Here is a 24,876-nt window from a genome sequence, read left to right on the forward strand (position 1 = left end):
AATATATGGTGATATCCCCCCTTTTATTTCACTTGCTAAGTTTTATTTTTATGCTTTCATGTGGAGCAACAGAGAAACCACAGTACCTTTGTCCCAGACAACAGCAATTCAGTCTCGCTGCAATGATTGAATCCAGTGCAATCAGCTTTCTCAGCTTTTGAAGTTATTTCAGCTGAGACCACTACATTATTCTGAGCACCAGTTTTCATTTATTTATAAGTATTTTAAGTTGAATTTATTTTGAAATAAAGTTTCTTCATATATTTTATCATCACTGCAGTTATTAACAGGACTTTCACACTGGCATAATGCAACATATTATTACACTAGTATAATAATGATGCATTATTCTGGCTTAAGGGAGGACTCTGATATTAAATCAGTTTATTTGCTCTTCTGCCGAGGGATGGATTTTAGGTCATGTTCATTTGCTGCATCAGAAGCAAAGTGGAGAAGAATCCCAGCGCTGAGTTTCTTCTGAGGGAAAGTGTTCTGTAATTACGTTCCTGAACAGAGTGCCGTCTCTCAGCCTTTGTTTCATCAGTGACATGAAAGAGAATGTATTGTCACTGAGCCAAGGTGATCCAATCATTGCCCAGAATTTGGTCCCATAGCCAGAAATTTCAAGATAGTTGTGGGACTCAAGATACTGGACCTGATTTTGAAAGCAATTTAAGTGGGCAGGAGAGGCCCTCTTAAATCGCTTCCCACTGCCTAAGTGGGGATATTCAATGGCACTTAACCAGAGAGTATCACTAAAACAACTTAGCAATCAATTTGCTGTAAAAAAAAAAAAAAAAAAAAATATATATATATATATATATATATATAACAGAAAGAACAGGACTTCAGTGGCATAGGCCACGTCCAAAGTGAAACTTAAACTAATGACTCGCCTTGCTTCTTCATTAGTCCTAAAAAAACCTCTAGTGTTTTAATAACACAAAATTTTCAATTTTCAATTTCTTCAAAGAAAAATAATAGTTAAAAGTTTTTTGAAGAAATTGAAAATTTTGTGTTATTAAAACACTGGAGGTTTTTTACGACTAATGAAGAAACACAGTGAGTCATTAGTCTAAGTTTTACGTTAGACGTGGCCTACACCACTGAAGTCCTTTTCTTCCTGTTATATGTTTTTACAGCAAATTGATTACTTGCTAAGTTGTTTTAGTGATATTTTCAGGGGAGCAAGTATAGCCAAAATAGATAGTTGTGTAACTTAACCGGAGAGTGCCACTGAATATCCCTATAAACCACCCAACTAAAAAGTGGGCAGGTCGGAGGCAGCACTGGGGGCAGCACCGGGGAGGAGCCCAGGGTTATCTGGGTACCAGTAATATTCAGTGTCGGCACCCGCATAGCTAAACTACCTAATTTAGGACAGCTCAAAAGTTTTCCTAAATTAGGCTGCTTAGCTATGTGGGTGCCAGCACTGAATATCGGGCCGGCACCTGCATAACTATTTTTTCTTTGTAACACCCTCCCAATCCCTAACACACCCCCTCCTACCCCCCTCAGCTGGTATGCCCTAAGTTCTTCCCCTCCCCCGAACGAACTTTTAGACTCTGGTTTAAAATATCTTTAAGGGGTCCTTTTTACTAAAATGCGCTGAAATATGTCCTGCGCTGTTGTAGACATGTGTATTGGACACGTGCAGGTCCATTTTTTAGTGTGCCTACAAAAAAGGCCTTTGGCTGAAAATGGATGTGCAGCAAAATGAAAATTGGCACATGTCCATTTTGGGCCTGAGACCTTACCGCCACCCATTCACTTAGTGGTAAGGTCTCACACGTTAACCAGGCAATAATTGTCGGCACGTACAATACCAATTACTGCCCAGTTAGCGTGCTTAGTGGACACGCATACTAAATGAAATTAGTGCCCGGGCCACGCGGTAGCTGGTTGGTAGTTTTGAATTAGCGAGTGTAGGAACCTACACGGCTTAGTAAAATGGCCCCTAAGTTAGCCCAGTTCCAAGATATCATTTTATCAATGCCTCTCCTTTCTCTGAGTGGTGTAACTGGATCTCTCTCTCTTTTAAACCAGGTTCGTACATACGTTGGAGCATTTGCTGCAAACTTTGATGAAGACGCGGACCTTTTAGCCATGAGATTTCTGTCCTTGAACTCCGTTGTTGACCCATGGGTTTTCATCATTTTCAGGACGTCTGTGTTCCGCACGTGCATTCATGCCTTGTGCAGGGCTCCGCAACACAAGAATCTTGTGCAGGCTGAACTGCTGAGTGAGGAGGGGGCAGGACCTGATCCGGCATCAAAAGCATTTACTCAGAGACCTCTTCCTTTGTAACTTGAATCAGCTCTAGCCAGAGGATGTTATAATGGATTTGATTTGCCTTGGCAAATGGAACCATATGAATTGTGTATGTACTGTATGGGACCTTTGCCAGCTACTGGTTTGTATCTTCCTTTAAAAACTAAATGGGAATTTTGTGGGCCTACAGGTGACTGGAACAGGGTAGGTCTGGAATTTTAACAAAGAGATACTCAGAAGCTAACAGTATGGCTGCTGGATTTCGGATGCAGTGGGATCTGAGACCTCAGCATATAGGACCAAATTGAGGGGCCATTTTACCAAGCTGCGGGAAAAAGGGCCCTGCACTGGTGGCAGGGGCTGTCTTTTTCCCATGTGCCAGGGTCCTTTTTACTGCAGTGGGTAAAAAGGCCCCTAGTACACATGGCCCTGCGGTAAGATAACTCTTTCCGCATGGCCATGAGACAGGGAGCCCTTACCGTCACCCATTGAGGTGGCGATAAGGGCTCCTGCGCTAACCCGGCTGTAACCTGGCAGCTTGCAGTGATGCCTGATTACTGCTGGATTACCACCGCGCAAGCCATTTCCGGGGGGGGGGGTTCTTTTTCCCCCCGGAAATGGCACACGCTCGGAGCAGGACTACCGCCAATCGCCACATTGGGCTAGTGGCAGTCCCAGTGGGCTTACCACTGATCTCTAAAAGAGCCCTTTAGTAAATAGCACTCAAATTTAAGCACCCCAAAAAATGAGCACTGTGCGCTACTCTTTAAATGGAGCTCCAAGTTGGGCACCATTTAAAGAATAATGCTTAGTGCCGAGAGCCACACCCACTTTTGGCCGCAAGGATTTACACTAGTGGAACCCTGGTGAAAATCCATGCACCTAAATTAGGTGTGGATCTCCCGTATTCTATAATTCTGCGTGCATCTGAAGGGAACGCCCCTGACCTGCCGATGCCCCTCCTATGGTTAGGCCCCCTTTTCAGACATGCATTTAAAAATGTACACCCCTCTTTATAGAATAGCACTTAGTAAGATGCACACTTAAATTCAAATTGTTGCCAATTATTAACGCTAACTTGCATATTATTCAATTAAATTGGGCATGTACCTAAATTTGGGAGCGCAATTTTGAGTACCATTTTTAGAATTTGGGGGATAGTATATTTTGTGAACTCTTCAGCCAATTAGATGGGTCCTTTTACTAAGCTGCAGTAAAAGGGACCCTGCGCTAGCATCAGCGCATGTTTTTGACATTGCACTGAGGCCCCCTTTTACCATAGCGGGTACAAGGCTGTCTTTTTTCACAAATAGAAATGGCTGTGTGTTAAGTGAACAACTTGCTGTGAGGCCATTTCAAGGGGAGCACTTACCACCACCTCAAGGGGTGGCTATAAGGGCTCCCCAGCTAACCGCCTCTATATCTCAAAGATATAGTGGAATTAGAAAAGGTACAGAGAAGGGTGACGAAAATGATAAAGGGGATGGGATGATTTCCCTTTGAGGAAAGGCTGAAGCGGCTAGGGCTTTGGAGAAAAGATGACTGAGGGGAGATATGATAGAGGTCTATAAAATAATGAGTGGAGTGGAATGGGTAGACGTGAATCGTTTGTTTACTCTTTCCAAAAATACTAGGACTAGGGGGTACACATTGAAGCTACAAAAATAGTAAATTTAAAACAAATCAGAGAAAATATTTCTTCACGCAACATGTAATTATACTCTGGAATTCGTTGCCAGAGAATGAAGTAAAAGTGGTTAGCTTAGCATGGTTTAAAAAAGGTTTGGATGGCTTCCTAAAGGAAAAGTCCACAGACCATTATTAAAATGGACTTGGGAAAATCCACTGCTTATTTCTAGGATAAGCAGCATAAAATGTACTGTTTTGGGACCTTGCCAGGTCACTGGATTGGCCACTGTTGGAAGCAGGATGCTGGGCTTGATGGACCTACAGTCTGTCCCAGTATGGCAATACTTATGTACTTAATGTACTAACCCGGCAGTAACCGGGCAGTGATTACTGCCAGATAAGCACCGATGCTACAAAAATAGAAAATATTTTTGTAGCACTGTAAATGGTGCACGCTGGGGGTGGGAACTACTGCTGGGCTCCTGTGGTAGCCCGGCGGTAGTTCCGGATTGGCATGCGGCAAGCCTGTTACCATGTACCAACCCTTTAGTAAAAAAGCCCCAGAATACAATATTATGCATTGTCAGGAACAACAACCCTGATTCCTTCCCAAGTTTTCCAGTCTATGCACACTTTAGTATCCACTACAGGAGGTAGATAGGTACTATCTGTCTGAGAGATGCTAGAAGGACTGGAAGATGAGCCTTCTTGGCTGACCTCTGCTAAAACAAGAGAAAAGATGGCTGAGGGGAGATATGATAGAGGTCAATAAAATAAGGAGTGGAGTGGAAAGGGTAGACTTGAAGTGTCTGTTTACTCTTTCCAAAAATACTAGGACTAGGGGGCATTCGATGAAGCTACAAAATAGTAAATTTAAAATGAATCGGAGAAAGTATTTCTTCACTCAACATGTAATTAAACTCTGCAATTCGTTGCCAGAGAATGTGGTAAAGGCAGTTAGCTTAACAGAGTTTAAAAAAAGGTTTGGATAGCTTCCTAAAGGAAAAGTCCATAGACCATTATTAAAATTGACTTGGGGGAAACTCCACTGCTTATTTCTGGGATAAGCAACATAAAAATGGTTTGTACTTTTTGAGATCTTGCTAGGTATTTGTAACCTGGATTGGCCACTGTTGGAAACAGGATGCTGGGCTTGATGGACCTTTGGTCTGTCCCAGTATGGCAATACATATGTACCTGTCCCAGTATGGCAATACATATGTACTTATATAGTTATGACTCTTCCTGTACTCCGTTGAAAAGGAGACCATCAGTCACAGCATAAAGCAACACATCTATGAACCACACATATGGAGCTGCTATCTAATATTTATTTTGAAAGATAAAATGACTGTAGCACAATAGTTATCAATCAAGCACAATATTAAAAAAAAACCAAAGCCCGGTAACTGGCAAATATATTGCATATTAGGAACACATGAAAGGAAATGACATCTTTTCTTCCAAGTCTTTTAAGCTCTTTACGAGCATTTCAGTGGCAATAAAAATATGCAGCATTGGTAGTTTAGGGGCCCTTTTACTAAGCTGCTTAAGCGTCTATGCACGGCCAAGTGCACAAACATGGAGTTACTGACCGACTACCGCATGGCTCTTGCAGTAATTTCATTTTTGGTGCGTGTCCAACACGCACGTCTGAAAAATATTTTTTATTTTCGGGCACGCGTAATGGACGCGCGCCAATTGGCATTTGACACGTGTAAGTCATTACCGCCCGGATTCTTTACCGCTAGGTCAATGGCTGGCGGTAAGGTCTCAGACCCAAAATGGACGCGTGGCAATTTTCATTTTGCCGCACATCCATTTTTGGTATTTTTAAAAAAAGGCATTTTTTTGTAGGTGTGCTGAAAATTAATTCTGTGCACGCCCAAAACACGCATCTATACTACTGCAGGCCATTTTCAGCGCACCTTAGTAAAAGGACCCTTAGTATTTTCCTTTTCTACCAGTTTCTGGAAAAGAAAGCTTATGAGATTATTGCTTAGGTATGTATGTGGGGGGAGAGGGTCCCCCCTAATAACTTTTCTATTTGATGTTGTATTCAGGGGCGTAGGCAGACTTTGGCAGGAGGGGGGTCCAGAGCCCGAGGTGAGGGGGCACATTTTAGCCCCCCCCCCGGCGCCACCAACCCTCCCTCCCACCATTTTTGACCCCCCTGCCACCACCGCCACCACCATCTTTGACCCCCCCCCGGCACCAACCCTTTCGACCCCCCCTTCCTTCCGCCACCAACCCTCCCCCGCTGCCACCGTCGCCGTCAGGTACTTTTGCTGGCGGGGTCCCCAACCCCCGCCAGCCAAAGTCCTCTTCTCCGGCGCGGCCGCGTTGCTGATCTGCAAGGCTTCTGTTTCTGTGTGTCTGACATCCTGCACGACAACATGCAGGACATCAGACTCACAGAAACAGAAGCCTTGCAGATTGGGGACGGGGTTGGCGGCAGGAGGGGGGGGGTCAAAGGGGTTGGCAGTGGGGTGGGGGGTCAGGGCCAAATCTACTGGGGCCCATGCCCCCGTGGTCCCACCTAACTACGCCCCTGGTTATATTAACATGAAGTTTAGAGGATATGCCATGGGCATCTGTTGATATTTACTGGACTGTTTTTTCAGGTCAACAGTGTATAGTTGCACAGGTGTCCCAGAAAGGAAACTGGATTAGTTCTGGGTGGAACATCTTACTCCTCTGTTTTTCAGTGTTTTCTCTCTAACTTTTGTCTTTCACCTTTCTCTATGTTTTTTTCCTCTTTCCTTTTCCTTGACTCTGTTCGACGGCATATCTCTTATTGCTGTCCCTTCTTTTCTTGTTGTCACTGTCCTCATGTGGTTACTGTTTCTTTTCTGCCTCTTTGCCCTTGTGCCCTGATTCTGTTTCTGCCCCTTCTCTGCTTCTTTTTCTCTTCAATGCTTCATTCTTTTTTTTCTCCTGTTGTTCATTTATTCTAATACTTTAAGACCAGATTTATTGCCTTGAGCAACATTTTCATGAAAAAAAAATTCAGATAGTTATGAATAATTGCTGGATAACGTCACTGAAATGTAACTTGTAACTTGGAATTCAAACTTTCTATCTAAAGCCAGAATGGAAGAGAGGAAAGAGCAGAGATTTCCAGGGAAACATAGTAAGTCTGGAGGCGTAAGCGATGGCTTAATCTATTTATGCCTAGTACTAATTCTAATAAATCTTCTGCGGTTGCTCAAAACTGTGAGGTGTTGGGATTTACCAACTGCCTTTATGAAGTGATTCACCCAAGGCAGTGAACAACAGCTATAGCTTGATATAAACGGCATTGGTTAACAGCATAACAATAGTAAAATAATCAAATGTCAGCATAAAATGCAATTAATGAGGTTAAGTGGGAGACAGGCAAATTAAATCCTAATAGCAATGACAAGATATAGTACCAGAAATGCATTACAACAACACCGTAGAACATTCATACAACAGATAATATGAAAAATGTCAGCACAATACAAATGAAGCATCCTAACAAGCAACACATTAGAACATTCATAGAGGACTAGATTCAGTAATGGTGCCCACCTGGAGTATTGTGTTCAGTTTTGGAGGCCGTATCTTGTTAAGGATGTAAAAAGAATTGAAGCGGTGCAAAGAAAAGCTACGAGAATGGTATGGGATTTGCATTACAAGACATATGAGGAGAGACTTGCTGAACTAAACATGTATACTCTGGAGGAAAGGAGAAACAGGGGTGATATGATACAGACGTTCAAATATTTGAAAGGTATTAATCCGCAAACGAACCTTTTCCGGAGATGGGAAGGTGGTAGAACGAGAGGACATGAAATGAGATTGAAGGGGGGCAGACTCAAGAAAAATGTCAGGAAGTATTTTTTCACGGAGAGAGTAGTGGATGCTTGGAATGCCGTCCCGCGGGAGGTGGTGGAAATGAAAACGGTAACGGAATTCAAACATGCGTGGGATAAGCATAAAGGAATCCTGGGCCGAAGGAATGGATCCTCAGGAGCTTAGTCAGGATCGGGAGGCGGGGCTGGTGGTTGGGAGGCAGGGATAGTGCTGGACAGACTTGTACGGTCTGTGCCAGAGCCGGTGGTGGGCAGCGGGACTGGTGGTTGGGAGGCGGGGATAGTGCTGGACAGACTTGTACGGTCTGTACCAGAGCTGGTGGTTGGGAGGTGAGGATAGTGCTGGGCAGACTTATACGGTCTGTGCCAGAGCCGGTGGTTGGGAGGAGGGGCAGGTGGTTGGGAGGCGGGGATAGTGCTGGGCAGACTTATACGGTCTGTGCCCTGAAGAGCACAGGTACAAATCAAAGTAGGGTATACACAAAAAGCAGCAAATATGAGTTATCTTGTTGGGCAGACTGGATGGACTGTGTAGGTCTTTTTCTGCCGTCATCTACTATGTTACTATGTAAATTTAGACGCTGAAAAAAATTAGTGTTATTCTATAAATTGCACTCCGAGTTGAGTGCTGTTTATGGAATAGTGCAGTGGTTCCCAAACCTGGTCCTGAAGGCGCCCAGCCAGTCAGGCTTTTGGGATAGCCACAATGAATATTCATACAGAGATGATCATAGGCTACAGACTCTTCAATTGTCAACAAATATTCGTAAATTTCTACCTATATTTTGATGACTGTCAAACTCTCAAAATGTAATTGCAAATATTTATTCCAACCTATTATTTGCATATAATCATTAACAGATCACTACTAAAATACACAATATTCACCCCACAATAAAATAATATTTAAAAATCTACTGATCTCATCACAATATTCTGCCGATCTAATATCCTCAGCCCTTGATGGTAAAAAGGAACAAACAATAAATGTTCGTCAGTAGTTCAATAGTAATGAAGATCAGTCCAAGGAACTTGGAACAACTTTTCCTCTACACATGATGTACTACTGTCCCACCAGTGGTACCAAGTCAATATAAACATAAACCAAACACTCTTTTATTTCTTCAAATCCTTCTTGTGCATAATCAGTATTATAAATGGTTCCTCACAAGGTATCGCAAATATAATCTCTTTCTGTCAGTTGTATTCCCATGGTCTTCACAGGCCATGTTTCGCTAGATGCTTTATCAGGAGACCACACTACTAGAGACGCTCACTGTTTACATCATGGTGTCTGCTGCTGAAAGACGCCAACACATATTGTGTATTTTAGTAGTGATGTTAATGAATATGTGCAAATTATGTAACTTGGAATAAATAATAGGTGGCAATGAATGTGCATGAGAGATATTTGCATGCACCGCCTCCACTGCATGCATATCTCTCTCATGAATGTTTATTGTGGATAGCCCAAAACCCTGATTGGCTGAGGTGCCTCCAGGATCAGGTTTGGGAACCACTGGAATAGTGCATAGCACCAGGATCCGTGCCCAAAGCTGGATGAGAGGCTTTATACCAACTGAAACCTGATGTAAATCCCGGTGCATAAATTAGGTGCAGATCCCCCTAATACTGTGTGCATCTTTAGTGAACACCCCTGAGCTTCCCATGCTCCTCCCATGGCCATGACCCCTTTTCAGTTACACGCTAAAAAATTTGTGCGTGCATCTTTCAAGAATACCATGTAGAAAATGCATGCACAAATCCAAGTTGCTAATTAATGCCAATAATTGATAGCATTCAATTATTGACTCCAATTGGCTTGTTACTCAAATTGTAAGCACAAATTTGCATGCGCTGTTTTGAATGTTATTTATAGATTCCGGGGGATAATGTAGATATGATGCTCACAATGTCAGTACAATACAGAATAGTCTCAATTTATGCAGTGATATCATACTGTGTGTGGAAGTCGTTACTGCATATTCTAAAAACTGATAGTGGATAGGCCACAAGAGTACTTATGGAAGAGTACAATACAATGAAACATCTTAAGTGGAGTGGAGGAGTGGCCTAGTAGTTAGAGCACCAGTCTTGCAATCCAGAGGTGGCCGGTTCAAATCCCACTGCTGCTCCTTGTGATCTTGGGCAAGTCACTTAACCCTCCATTGCCTCAGGTACAAACTTAGATTGTGAGCCCTCCTGGGACAAAGGAATATCCAGTGTACCTGGCAATGTGGCTGCGCAGACTCACAGAACCAGAAGCCTGCGCTTGCAGCTCAGCAACGATTCTGGAATCCTAAAGAGTGACAAGATTCCATGCAGAATCTCAAAGAGTAGCAACATTCCATGTAGAAGCCTAAAGAATAACAAGTGGAGGAGTGGCCTAGTGGTTAGAGCACAAGTCTTGCAATCCAGAGGTGGCCGGGTCAAATCCCACTGCTGCTCCTTGTGATCTTGGGCAAGTCACTTAACCCTCCCTTGCCTCAGGTACAAACTTAGATTGTGAGCCCTCCTGGGACAGAGAAATATCCAGTGTACCTGGCAATGTGGCTGCGCAGGCTTCTGTTTCTGTGAGTCTGACGTCCTGACGTACGTGCAGGACGTCAGACTCACAGAACCAGAAGCCTGCGCTTGCAGCTCAGCAACGATTCTGGAATCCTAAAGAGTGACAAGATTCCATGCAGAATCTCAAAGAGTAGCAACATTCCATGTAGAAGCCTAAAGAATAACAAGTGGAGGAGTGGCCTAGTGGTTAGAGCACAAGTCTTGCAATCCAGAGGTGGCCGGGTCAAATCCCACTGCTGCTCCTTGTGATCTTGGGCAAGTCACTTAACCCTCCATTGCCTCAGGTACAAACTTAGATTGTGAGCCCTCCTGGGACAGAGAAATATCCAGTGTACCTGGCAATGTGGCTGCGCAGGCTTCTGTTTCTGTGAGTCTGACGTCCTGCACGTACGTGCAGGACGTCAGACTCACAGAACCAGAAGCCTGCGCTTGCAGCTCAGCAACGATTCTGGAATCCTAAAGAGTGACAAGATTCCATGCAGAATCTCAAAGAGTAGCAACATTCCATGTAGAAGCCTAAAGAATAACAAGTGGAGGAGTGGCCTAGTGGTTAGAGCACAAGTCTTGCAATCCAGAGGTGGCCGGGTCAAATCCCACTGCTGCTCCTTGTGATCTTGGGCAAGTCACTTAACCCTCCCTTGCCTCAGGTACAAACTTAGATTGTGAGCCCTCCTGGGACAGAGAAATATCCAGTGTACCTGAATGTAACTCACCTTGAGCTACTACTGAAAAAGATGTGAGCAAAATCCAAATAAATAAATAATAATAAGCAGCAGAGGAAACAAGTGCAGTTAGGGTATATAGACAAGATGGGTAAGACAAAAGGATTAGAATCAATAAGTGGGTGGCAAGACTGAAATGAAATGATATGTTCAGTTGAATAAGGTACAGGGTGTGCTGGAAGCTAGTCCAGATGCTGAGTCAGTCAGTCAGTCAGTCACCACACATGTATGAAAGGCTTGGGAGAAGAGCCATTCTGAAGTAGAGGTAGTCATAAGTACATAAGTATTGCCATACGGGGACTGACCAAAGGTCCATCAAGCCCAGCATCCTGTTTCCAACAGTGGCCAATCCAGGTCACAAATACCTGGGAAGATCCTGAAAAAGTTCAATTGCTTATCCCAGAAATAGCAGTGGATTTCCCTGGTCTATTAACTTTTCCTTTAGGAAGCCGTCCAGACCTTTTTTACACCCCGCTAAGCTAACTGCCTTTACCACATTCTCTGGCAAGGAATTCCAGAGTCATCTATATAATTCTTTGCCCTTGTCAACTAGCATAAAATAGACATACTTCTCCCAAGATTACAATCCACATCTTGGAATACCTTAATCAAATTCAAATTAAAAATAATGAGGTCTCTCTTATGGCACATTGGAAGAAGTATCATCATGAGATTTCTAAACTCTGCTTTCCAGCATTAGAGACCTTGTGGTGATGATACATCTAATAAACTTTTCTACATAGAGCAGGTGCTCATCTGTAAATGGAACACAGTTGAATCATATGGGCTAAATCATGAGGTTAAATGGCAGTTGCTGTTATAAAACACTAGGGATGGGCATTTGTTCTTTCATGTTGTTTTCAAATTTATTTATTTATTGCACTTGTATCCCACATTTTCCCACCTATTTGCAAGCTCAATGTGGCTTATGTGTCATCGATAGTGCACACTTCAGAATGAATGTGCACTTTTCATGAAGATTGTACCCTATTTGCAAAAAGAGTGCACTCTTAACGACATTGTGCCTATAATGAAAAAAAAAGCTAAAAAAACTTTAAAAAACTAACACTCCTATAAAGAACATAGGAAACAACAAGACACAAAAGTTTTTGAGCTACGCACCGCTATAAAAAAATAACATCTTCAGTCCATTGATGAGGCTTCCTTATTGAAGTACATTATATTTTCTGTCCCACTAATTACCTTCGTATGGCAACACATTTTACATCTATTGGTTAGTTGGGAGAGGTGAAATATGATTGGTCATTCTTGGATTTAAAATCATTGGCTAATGCTTTGTACAAATCATCAAACCTTCTGACATAATTGGGCACCTTTTGTAAGTTGTGATTAACAGCTATTGCTTTTTTAATTTATTGGTTAATGATAGGTAACATCACAAAGTTTGATGGGAGGAAGTGATATAAATACAAGGTTAGCTCATATAGGGGCCCTTTACTAAACCATGTTAAGCACGAATATGCACTTAGGGTCTCTTTTACCAAGCCGCACTAGCAGCTCCCAGTGCGGTAATGCCGACAAAGTCCATTCACTTTGAATGGGCTCCGTCAGCATTGTCGTGTGGGAACCGCTAGCGCGGCTTTATTTATTTACTAGTAAAAAAGGCCCGTTTCCGAAACCAATGAAACGGGCGCTAGCATGTGGTTTGTTTTTTTGTGTGTGTATGTGTCACAGAGTTATTTTGTGTGTGTGTGAGGGTGAGGGTGGGGTGTGTGTGCAGGTTGTTGATGTGTGTCTTTATTTTTGTTGTTTTTTTGCTTGGGGGGTTGGGGGATGTGCTGTGCTATGCTGGCAAAGTGGGATGGATTGGTGTGTGGCTTTGAGGGTGTGTGTCTGTTGTATTGTGTGTGTGTGGTTTTGTCTGTCAAGGAGGTTTGTGGAGGGGGGTCTTTCTGTTGGTGAAATGTAAATGTGGTTGTAGTGGGGTCAGCCTTTGCTGAGTGGTGGATTGTTTTTTCCGTTTTTTTTTTTTTGTGTTGTGCTGAGGCAGCAGTGTTTTTTTAGATGGGCGGAAGGTAGAGGAGCACGTTCTTGGTCTGTCGTTATTTTTTGGCCGTTTCAGGGCTGCTGTAGGGGAACACTGGAAGAGAAATGTGCTGTGGGAAGCAGCGCCATCTTTTTCCGTTGGGCTGGGGTTCTGGGCATCCTGGAGGTGGGAGACGGCTTGCCTGAGGACGGGGATGGTTGTTTTAAGTTGGCGGAAGGGAGAGGAGCACGGTCTCGGGCCATCGGGTGTTGATCCGGTATGTTCGGTCCATTTCAGGCCGGCTGCAGGGTAATGCTGGAATATGCGCTGCGGGAAGCTGCGCCATCTTTTTCCGGGTGCTCGGGGAATCCCCGAGGTGGGAGACGGCTTGCCTGAGGCTGGGGATGGTTGGGCACGGCCGCTTTGGCAAAAGAGGAAGGGGGTGGGGAGTTACCTGTAGCTACGTGAGAAAACGGGTATTCTTTGTTTTGTATTATTAGTTTGCATTTCTGTTGAAGAAAGAGTGGATGCCTTTTGAATGATGGAGGTGGTGCGTCGGTGTGCGGTTGTTTCGTTAGTTTGGCAGCCAGTCTCCAGCGATTCCTAGGCAGGGAAGGAGTATGTTTCCCTACTCCTCCCCCTTCCTTGGTCGCTGTTTGCTGCTGGCTGGGTCGCGGGTAATCCTTCCAGCTGGGCCGCAGCTTGTCCTGTTCGTCCACGTCCCAGATGGTGACGGGCACGTTGTTTTCCGGCTCCTCTGACTCCATGTCAAGCGATCCCAAATATAGTCTTTGCTATGGGCCCTCTGGCACTCTTCAGTACTGGCATTAGGCATTTAAAAATTCCCCCCCCCCCCCCCCCGTCTATTTTTGCACATACCCACAGCAGGAATATTCTTCTCTCGTTCCAGCGCTGGTTCTGTGCTCTCCGTGCTGCACAGATAATGAACCATTCTGCTGGGGAATGCTCCTCCCTTATTGTCACGTAGTTTCTTCTGATTGGTCCGTCTTACGTTGCCTAGTGTTGCCTGGGAACGGTGTTGTGATGGTCCTTTGTGTTTCAGAATGTTGATGGTGTTTTTTCTGATTGGTCCGTCATGCGAGGGCGGGGCAGAGAGACATGGTCAGTGTTGTGGCTTCACCACCATGAATCCATGAACTCTTCAGGGAGTGACTGAGTGACTTCAGAACTTTGTCTTCAGAACGTTGAGGGTGAGTTTTATTATAGTAGATTTGTGACATTTATATCCCACATTATCCCAAACAAGTTTGAGTTCAATGTGGCTTACAATAAACAGTATAGGATACATAACAGAGTAAAGCATAAGAAAGTAATTTGTTGTAAGAATCCAATTTTTCAATACAATAAACATACTGGGATAGCTATGGATGCTTAACATTTATAAAATCTATTATGAATGAGAAATTGTACATGAAGCAAAGAGAAAGTTAATGGTAAATAGAGTAATAACCAATTCATGTAATAATTAGTTGCTTGAGATATGGTTGTTCTTTGTGAGGGTTTGTTTGAATAGGAACGATTTGAGGATTTTGCGGAATCTAGTATATTCCTGTATAGTTCTTATTTTGGGTGGTAAGGAGTTCCACCATTTGGTTACTAGGTAAGTGAAGTCTGCAGAGTGGACAGTTTTGTAGATCACTTTTTTGCAATTTAGGAGGTGTAGTCTGAGATAGTTTCTTGCCTCATATTTAGTGTTTCTTTGAGGTAAGTTTATTAATGGTACCATAAAAGTACATAAGAATTGCCATACTGGGAAAGACCAAAGGTCCATAGAGCCCAGCATCCTGTTTCCAATAGAAGCCAATCCAGGTCACAGATACCCGGCAAGAACCCAAAAATGTACAAAACATTTTATACTGCTTATCCCAGAAATAGTGGATTTTCCCCAAGTCCATTTAATAACGGTCTATGGACTTTTCCTTTAGTAAGCCGTCCAAACCTTTTTTAAACTTTGCTAAGCTAACCGCCTTTACCACATTCTCTGGCAACGAATTCCAGAGTTTAATTACACGTTGAGTGAAGAAAACTTTTCTCCGATTCGTTTTAAATTTACTACATTGTAGCTTCATCGCATGCCCCCTAGTCCTAGTATTTTTGGAAAGCGTGAACAGATGCTTTACATCTACCCGTTCAACTCCACTCATTATTTTATAGACCTCTATCATATCTCTCCTCAGCCGCCTTTTCTCCAAGCTGAAGAACCCTAGCCACTTTAGCCTTTCCTCATAGGGAAGTCGTCCCATACCCTTTATCATTTCCGTCGCCCTTCTCTGCACCTTTTCTAATTCCACTATATCTTTTTTGAGATGCAGCAGACAGAATTGAACACAATATTTGAGGTGCGGTCGCACCATGGAGCAATACAAAGGCATTATAACATCCTCATTTTTGTTTTCCATGCCTTTCCTAATAATACCTAACATTCTATTTGCTTTCTTAGCCGCAGCAGCACACTGAGCAGAAGGTTTCAATGTATCATCAACAACGACACCTAGATCCCTTTCTTGGTCAGTGACTCCTAACGTGGAACCTTGCATAACGTAGCTATAATTCGGGTTCCTCTTTCCCACATGCATCACTTTGCACTTGCTCGCATTAAACATCATCTGCCATTTATACGCCCAGTCTCGTAAGGTCGGCTTGTAATTTTTCACAATCCTCCCACGATTTAACGACTTTGAATAACTTTGTGTCATCAGGAAATTTAATTACTTCACTAGTTACTCCCATCTCTAGGTCATTTATAAATATGTTAAAAAGCAGCGGTCTCAGCCCAGAGCCCTGGGGAACCCCACTAACTGCCCTTCTCCATTGAGAATACTGACCATTTAACCATATAGGCTGGAGCTCTGTGCCATTTAGTATTTGAAAGATAAAGGTACATAATTTGAAGGTGATGCTTACTGCAAAACACATTAAAACATTTTACAGTAAGTTCCGTGTCAGCACACACTAATCACACACTATTTATTTATTTTGTTTTTTTTGGGAGGGGGCATGCAAGTGTTACCTCCAGCTAGCACATTTGCATTAGTACACACTAAGGACTAGATTCTATGCATCATGCCTAAAATTTCGGCATCAAAATGAAATTTGCCTAAGCACATTCTATACAGTACACCTTAATTTAGGTATACTTTATAGCAGTAGTTCCCAAACCTGGTCCCGGAGGCACCCCAGCCAGTCAGGTTTTCAGGATATCCACATTGAATAATCATGACAGCGATTTGCATGCACTACCTCCACTACATGTAAATTTCTCTCATGAATATTCATTGTGGGTATCCTGAAAACCTGACTGGCTGGGGTGCCTCCGGGACCAGGTTGGGGACCACTGCTTTATAGAATAAGCCAAAATTTCTGCACAGTATAAAGAATACGCCGACCAACCATGACAGCGCCTAACTCTAGTTCCGATCATTTTACACCAAGTAAAACTTGGTTTAAATACCGGGGCCTAAGTTAGGCGCAGAGCAGGTGTATTACTACTACTACTTATCATTTCTAAAGCGCTATTAGATGTACGCAGCGCTGTACACTTGAATATGAAGAGACAGTCCCTGCTCGACAGAGCTTACAATCTAATTAGGACAAACAGCACAAACAAGAGATAAGGGAATATTAAAGTGAGGATGATAAAATAAGGGTTCTGAACAAGTGAATAAGGGTTAGGAGTTAAAAGCAGCATCAAAAAGGTGGGCTTTGAGCTTAGATTTGAAGACGGCCAGAGATGGAGCTTGATGTACCGGCTCAGGAAGTCTATTCCAGGCATATGGTGCAGCAAGATAAAAGGAACGGAGTCTGGAGTTAGCAGTGGAGGAGAAGGGTGCAGATAAGAGAGATTTACCCAGTGAGCGGAGTTCCCGGGGAGGAATGTAGGGAGAGATGAGAGTAGAGAGGTACTGAGGAGCTGCAGAGTGAATGCACTTATAGGTCAATAAGAGGAGATTGAACTGTATGCGGAAACGGATAGGAAGCCAGTGAAGTGACTATGTACAGGGTATTCTATAACCCTGTGCGTAGTTTTCTGAAATGCCCACAACCCGTCCATTTCATGCCCATAGCCCTGTCCCCTTTTCAGCAGCGCACATTAGAATTTATGCGCACCGCTTTGCAGAATACACTTAATGGGTATTGCATGTAAGTTCAAATTAATGCTAATCACTGCTTGTTAACATCCAGTTTTCAGCCCTGATTAGCTTGTTAACTAATTAAGTTATACAATACACTTCGATTTCCGCATGGAATCTCAGCGTGATATATAGAATCCCGGGGTAACTGGATAACCTGGAGTTAATGTGGGAGCTATTTACTGCCTCCTAAGTAGCACATGACAGGGAAAATATATATTTAAAATGCCTTTTATTATGCCATGTTGAATCTGGGCTTAGCACGGTAGAAAGTCCCATGTCATGATGCATTGTCCAGGTTCTAATGCCCTTTAGTAAACAGGCCCATAACTACTTATGTTCAATAATTCTTGCAATTATCTGATGGTAATGGTTACATGTTTTGGGGGTGCCTGATTGTGGATGACGCAACATATGAAAACAGCTTTTTTTTTTTTCTTTTAGAAATTTAAGATGTGCATGATATACAACTATGTTATAGACAAGGGACTTCAACCTTATAATGAATTAATCCAATTTGAACAAAGAAAACCTCAAGAGTCTAGGGTGCCTACAAAGATGGTCTACCCCTTAACAGACTCGTCATCATCGGTTTCAATATAACCTCTGAAACCAACCACAGTATAAAAAACTCCCTACTGGAGAAAAAATACTGTAGCAAAAAAAAAAAAAAAATGGAGAAACTGATCTAATTCAATAATGAAGTCTAAAGTCAATAACACTTCACTTTCAAAAACTAAAGTAGTACAATGACAATAATGAGTGTGTGCATCACCAAAATATATAGAAAAAAACAGTCACTTAGCTACTTCCACTGGATAGGGGATGAACTACTTCTTTCATCCTTCCAAGGAAAGCATTGACTTCAAATCAACAAACTTAGGCTGGATCTGGTAAGTGCTTCCCCCGCATGGCCACATGGTGGTAAGAATAATCTTACCGCTTGGTCATCTCTTTTTTAGGAGCTTTTTACCCGCTGTGGTGAAAAGGGCCCTGGGTGCAGCAAAAATGGCCTCCGCCTCTACCGCAGGCCCCTTTTTACCCCTTAGTTTCTTTATATAGATATTTCAATTATAAATATATTATATTGAATTTGATATAGGGGATTTTGAATTGCATTGATTATAATCTTTGGTGGTGAGTGGGGTGATACTCCATATCTGAGCACAACCTTTTCCTCTGTATAAACTAAGAGCTAATTGAGGAGATAGAAGATAAATAAGCAATTTTCATTACATTTTATTTATCATTTTTAAATCCTTGGTATTTCTGTAATTTGCATTGCAATTACTGGACTCTATTATACCATCTTTTCTTTCTTATGTGTAACTTAGAGCAAGTGCAAATGCTGATGGGGAAATTTTGTGATATGTGTACATGTATTTCAGTGATAAAATAGTATAGTAACATTATAGAAGGAACACGTTTACTTCAAAGGTCCACCCACAGCACAACCCCTTCAAAATCTGCATGCTGCTGCATGTCATTTTGTGTAATTGGCATATATTTCTTCTCTCAACGTGTAATTAAACTCTGGAATTCATTGCCAGAGAATGTAGTAAAGGTGCTTACTGTAGCGAGGTTTAAAAAAGGTCTGGATGGCTTCCTAAAGGAAAAGTCCATAGACCATTATTAAAATGAACTTGGGGGAAATCCACTGCTTATTTCTAGGATAAGCAGCATAAAATGTATTGTACTGTTTTGGGATCTTGCCAGGTACTTGTGACCTGGATTGGCCACTGTTGGAAACAGGATGCTGGGTTTGATGGACCTTCGGTCTGTCCCAGTATGGCAATACTTACGCACTTATGTAACCTTCTAAAATTTCCTCCTTAATGTCTAGGTCTGGATGAGCTTATTAGACTGGACTCTTATTTGTTCAAAAAGATTCCCTTGTGGAAATAAAAATAAAATAAAACATTTCAGAAACTGAAATTCTTTCCAAGTGCTTCTTCCAGTGTCTTGCACACACCCCTGATGTTTCTTTTCAGCATAAGTTGTGGTCAGCGATTGTGCAGGAACCAGGCCTGATCTGCAGGGCGAAGGAAATGTCATCATAAATCAGAAACAAAGACCTTAGCTGTTTAAAATTGCCTTGATTTCTACTTTGCTCTCTTCCGGTTCAGATTCATTATGTATGAATCCTATGTGCTAAGCCTATATACATATATACATATATATATATATACACACACACACTAGTAAAAAAAAGCCTATTTCTGAAAGAAATGAAATGGGCGCTAGCAAGGTTGTCCTCTAATGGCAATTATGTTTTTAAGCGAACTGTTAGGAGAGAGTACGTGTGAGAGAGAGAGTGAATGACTATGTGTCAGAGAGTGAGTATGTGTCAGAGAGAAAGAGTGTGTGATTGAGAGACAGAATGTGTGTGTGTGTGTCTGGCTGTGTGAGTGAGAGAGTGTAGTGTCCCGTTTGCACCAATTATGCTCTCTCCCCTGCATTCATCCATATGCAGCAAACGTCCTCTGTGCCCTGCCCCCTTCATCCATCCATGTGCAGCATCTCTCCTCCGCCCCCTCTATCCATCGTGGTGCAGCAATTCTCCTCTGTCCCTTGCCCTTGTGCATCAACTCTGCATTCTCCCCTGGCCTCTCCTCCATCCACCCATATCCAGGGCCCCCCCCCCCCTCCCTCCATCTCTCTCCCCTCTGAGTTCCAGGTCCCCTCCCTATCTCTTTCTCTCTCTCTCTCTGTGCCCTCCAAGTTCCAGTCCCCCTCCCCCCTCCCCTTTGAGTTCCAGGACCCCCTCCCTCCCCTCCCCTTCGAGTTCCAGGATCCCCTCCCTCCCCTCCCCTTGGAGTTCCAGGACCCCCTCCCTCCCCACCGAGTTCCATGCCCCCCATTCTCATTCAAGTTCCACACCCCCGTGCCTCCCTCCCTCCCCTTGGAGTTCCAGGACGACCCCCCTCCCCTTCGAGTTCCAGGATGACCCCCTCCCCTTTGACTTGCGGGATGCCCCCTCCCTCCAAGGTTCACGCCCCCTCTCCTCCGACTTCCACGCTCCCGCGCCTCCCTCCCTCTCTCTCTCTGCCCTCCAAGCACAACCTGTCCTCCGGCAGCCCCTCGCCTTCCTAAGTGCTGGCTGTATTTTAAAAATTCTTACCTTGGGGTGCGGCATCCACAGTGAAGGCGAGCGGCGCTTCACACTGCCTTCGCATGTGTCTCAGCTCTGCCTCTGGTCCCGCCCTCATTTCCTGTTTCCGGAAGGGTGGGACCAGAGGCAGAGCTGAGACCCATGCGAAGGCAGTGTGAAGCGCCGCTCGCCTTCACTGTGGATGCCGCACCCCAAGGTAAGAATTTTTAAAATACAGCCAGCACTTAGGAAGGCGAGGGGCTGCCGGAGGACAGGTCATGCTTGGAGGGCAGAGAGAGGGAGGGAGGTGCGGGGGCTGGTAACTATACAGAGTTCCCTCGAGGGTGGGGCAATTACGAACCCTACGAACACTACACGGCTTCACTGACACGCTGCCACGGAGTCAGCTTCAGAACGTTGGAGGTGCGAATTATTATATTAGATAAGTCTATATTTAATATATAAGAGCCTTCTCAAAAAATTGAATTGGGAAAGCTATTAGAACACATTCCCCTAGACAAACTGATCAAAATACATGAGAACGTCACCAAAACTTTAATATATAACACAAAAAATAGTCATCAAACATATAAACGGCAAGTGACCGTACTCACTTGCAAATGCGCAGTACAGACTTCCCTCTCTGTCCCGCCCTCGTGTCAAGACGTCATGACATCAGAGGGCGGAACAGAGAGGGAAACGGAGTCGAATTGTCGGACGCCGCCAATGCAACCTGGAAAGGAACATCGCGTGAAACAACCTCCACCCTCCCCCCTCCATCCCCGCCGCCGCTCCCGCCCCCTCCATATCGGGCCCCCTGCACTGACCTGACAGCGCCTCTCACCTCCGTGTGGAAGCGCTGCAGGCAGCAGCAGAGCGATCTGCTGCTGCCTGTAGCGCTTTCACACAGAGGTGAGAGGCGCGGAGGGGGGGAGGGAGCGGCAGCGATGAGGGTAGCTGGACATGGGGGGAGGGCAGGGGGGAGAGGCCATGGTTGCTGGACTTGGGGTGAGAGCAGGGCACAGAGGAGGGTTGCTGGACATGGGGGGAGGGGGGAAGGCCAAGGGAAAGAGGAGGGTCGCTGGATATGGGGGGGGGGAGGATCGGTGGACGGGGTGAGGCCAGGGGAGAGAGGAGGGCTGCAATACTCGCCCGTTTTTACGGGCTTAACGGCTAGTTATATATATATAATGTGTAATGTGCTCAGACCCACAAACTTTCCAAAGCAGATAGAACCGACCACCATCGCACATAGTTGTTAAATCTTCAATAGCTATTGATATAAGCATAAACACCAATACTTATCTGTTCCAAGAGTACAGTCAGTTTGTAGTAGGACTCAATATCACTCGATTATGCCAAAGTGTACTTATAATCGGAGTCATATGAACAAACGTAGATACACCCACAATTATTGGTCTTAGAGAAATGAATGATGATTTGTGAAGTATTTATGGTCAATGATTGTATAGGTTTGATATTTTAGATAAAATCTTGAGATTAATGTTTATTAGCTTCAATGATAGGAACCTGCCTGCTATCTTGGATGAGAGGGCTTTAGAATTGGGGTAACTAGAGCAGTACTAGCATGCAGTGGGAAAGATCCACACTCCAGCACCTCGGAATAGTACGCAGGAAGAGGACCCAGGAACTGCAGTGATAACATTTTATAAAACTCTTCAGAGAAGCCATCGGGGAGCTTCAAGGACTTAATAGCTAGTTAAAATTCTTTAGCAGTGGAGGGCCCATCTAGGGTAAGAAAATCATCCTTGGAGAGCTTAGGCAGCCCTGCTTCCTCCAGATATTCTTGAAACTCCATCAGATCTAGTGGATTCCCTGCCCTATATAAGTGGAGTGGAGTGGAGTAGAGTAGAGTAGAGTAGCCTAGTGGTTAGTGCAGCGGACTTTGATCCCGGTGAACTGGGTTTGATTCCTGCTGTGGCTTCTTGTGGCTCTGGGCAAGTCACTTAACCCTCCACTGTCCCAGGTACAAAATAAGTACCTGTATATAATATGGAAATCAGTTTGACTGTAACCACAGCAAGGCAGTATATCAAGTCCCATTCCCTTTTCTTTGAGTGGAGGAGTGGCCTAATGGTGAGTGCAGTGGGTAGCAGACCTGGGGAAGTGGATTCACTTCTCTCTGCAGCTCTATGTGACATTGCCCAGGTGCAATACTAGATTGTGAGCCCATTAGGGACAGTACCAGAAAAAGAAAATTGTAAACTGCTTAGGTCTAGGTGATATATAAATACTAGAAAAATGAATTTATTTATTTATTATTTATTTTACAGTGCTTATATCCCACAATTTCCCACCTCTGGCAGGCTCAATGTGGCTTACAACATTTGAATAATAAATAGACAGTGTACAATAAATGGAAAGGGGTAAGCAGGGCAGAGAGGTAAAGAGAAATAGATGGGTCAGTCCATAATAGCAGTGCCAGTCCATACTGGTGGCTTCCTGAGATAAATAAATAAAGCAGTGACTATTTGGGAAAGGTGTTCAGTTTAATTGTGTATCTTCCCTGCTGAGTCCCTTAAAGATGCACCAAGAGGCACCCCCTAAGCCTTCACCACTTGAACCAGCCTCTTTGCAGGTTTCGTGTCAAAATGATGAAAGTGACATTTCCTAAATATTAATGTTCTAGATTTCAAAGTGGTCTGGACAGTATGTAACCGATCTCGTGTTTCCTCATTTTATCAAAAGTCGCCTCCAATAACTGAGACTCCCAGATGTAATATGCCTACCACAAAGCACTTATTACGGGCACTCGTGTAAGCAATGATGTTCCCTCTATGAACTGCCTTGGCAGTAGACCAAAACAGGAAGGGCTGCTCCAAGTGAACCCCGTTCGTGTGCATGTAAGCCTCCCACTTGTCATTTAAATATTTCTGAAAGTCAGAATTATGATACAAATAAGAGGGAAAGTGCTAGCCTCCTTTAGGGTGGTGGAACTCTGGAGTCTTCAAATCAAGCCAGATTATAGGATGGTCAGACACTACCTCAGGGCCAATGGTCACAGAGACTACAGAAGGAAAAAGCGCACGAGTGCCAAAGAGATAATCTAGACGAGATTATGTGCCATGGGCCCTGGAGAGATGTTTGAAGTCTCGTTCACCCGGGTACAACTTCAACTCATGCATGAGATCCACCAGATCGCTCATTCTGGCCTGCCCACCCTCAACTGGGGGTGGGGGAGAGGTTGAGCGATCTAGCCTAGACTCAAGTATTCAATTAAGATCTCCCAGAATAATTATATTTTGTGTCTGGTAAGAGTGACATAGACAGAGTTTAAAAAGGGGTTGGACGGTTTCCTAAAGGACAAATCCATAAACCGCTACTAAACGGACTTAGAAAAATCCAAAATTCCAGGAATAACATGTATAGAATGTTTGTACATTTGGGAAGCTTGCCAGGTGCCCTTGGCCTGGATTGGCCGCTGTCGTGGACAGGATGCTGGGCTCGATGGACCCTTGGTCTTTTCCCAGTATGGCATTACTTATGTACTTATGTACTTATAATAATTTTCAATAGATCACTGGGTCAGCTCGAAACCTTGGGGTCATCTTTGACTCTTCTATCTCCTTCTCTGCTCATATCCAGCAAATCTCCAAGACCTGTCGTTTCTTTCTTTACAACATCCGTAAATTCTGCCCCTTTCTTTCCGAACACTCTACCAAAACCCTCATCCACACCCTTGTCACCTCTCGTTTAGACTACTGCAATCTGCTTCTTACTGGCCTCCCACTTATTCACCTCTCCCCTCTCCAATCGGTTCAAAACTCTGCTGCCTGTCTCGTCTTCCGCCAGGGTCGCTTTACTCATACTACCCCTCTCCTCAAGTCGCTTCACTGGCTCCCTATCCGTTTTCGCATCCTGTTCAAACTTCTTCTACTAACCTATAAATGTACTCACTCTGCTGCTCCCCAGTATCTCTCCACACTCGTCCTTCCCTACATCCCTTCCCGTGCACTCCGCTCCATGGATAAATCCTTCTTATCTGTTCCCTTCTCCACTACTGCCAACTCCAGACTTCGTGCCTTCTGTCTCGCTGCACCCTACGCCTGGAATAAACTTCCTGAGCCCCTACGTCTTGCCCCATCCTTGGTCACCTTTAAATCTAGACTGAAAGCCCACCTCTTTAACATTGCTTTTGACTCGTAACCACTTGTAACCACTCGCCTCCATCTACCCTCCTCTCCTTCCTGTACACATTAATTGATTTGATTTGCTTACTTTATTTTTTGTCTATTAGATTGTAAGCTCTTTCAGAGGGACTGTCTTTTTTCTAGGTTTGTGCAGCGCTGCATACGCCTTGTAGCGCTATAGAAATGCTAAATAGTAGTAGTAGTAGTAGTCATGTTGAGTGGGTCCATGGACCCCTCCCCAACAGAATTAATTCTTGACCCTGCAACCAGAGTTTCAAGAGGATATAATGGCTATCCAAACCCTTTGAGATCAATTCTGTTTTATACTGCAGCCCTTGCCTAAGTAGGATGGCAACCCCCCCCCCCCCCCCGCAAGTCTTCCCCCAGAAGAGGAATAGTAGACATCACCCAACCACTACCGTTGTAGCGTCTGATGCTCACGATCTGTGAGCCTAGTTTCTTGCAAA

The 24,876-nt window shown here is 43.9% G+C and overlaps 1 protein-coding gene across 1 annotated transcript in view; it reads left to right on the forward strand.

Annotated features, from left to right (window-relative positions):
* LOC115477653 (prostaglandin D2 receptor-like) overlaps window positions 1-2,623 on the forward strand; it is a 68,494-nt gene extending 65,871 nt beyond the window's left edge. Inside the window, exon 2 of the mRNA XM_030214673.1 lies at window positions 2,047-2,623. Coding sequence (XP_030070533.1) covers window positions 2,047-2,307 — 261 coding nt within the window. The 3' untranslated portion in view covers window positions 2,308-2,623. The remainder of the gene's footprint in view (window positions 1-2,046) is intronic.
* The last annotated feature ends 22,253 nt before the right edge of the window (window positions 2,624-24,876 follow it).

This window comes from Microcaecilia unicolor, chromosome 9 (genome assembly GCF_901765095.1).
Source record: "Microcaecilia unicolor chromosome 9, aMicUni1.1, whole genome shotgun sequence".
NCBI classification, from domain to species: domain Eukaryota; kingdom Metazoa; phylum Chordata; class Amphibia; order Gymnophiona; family Siphonopidae; genus Microcaecilia; species Microcaecilia unicolor.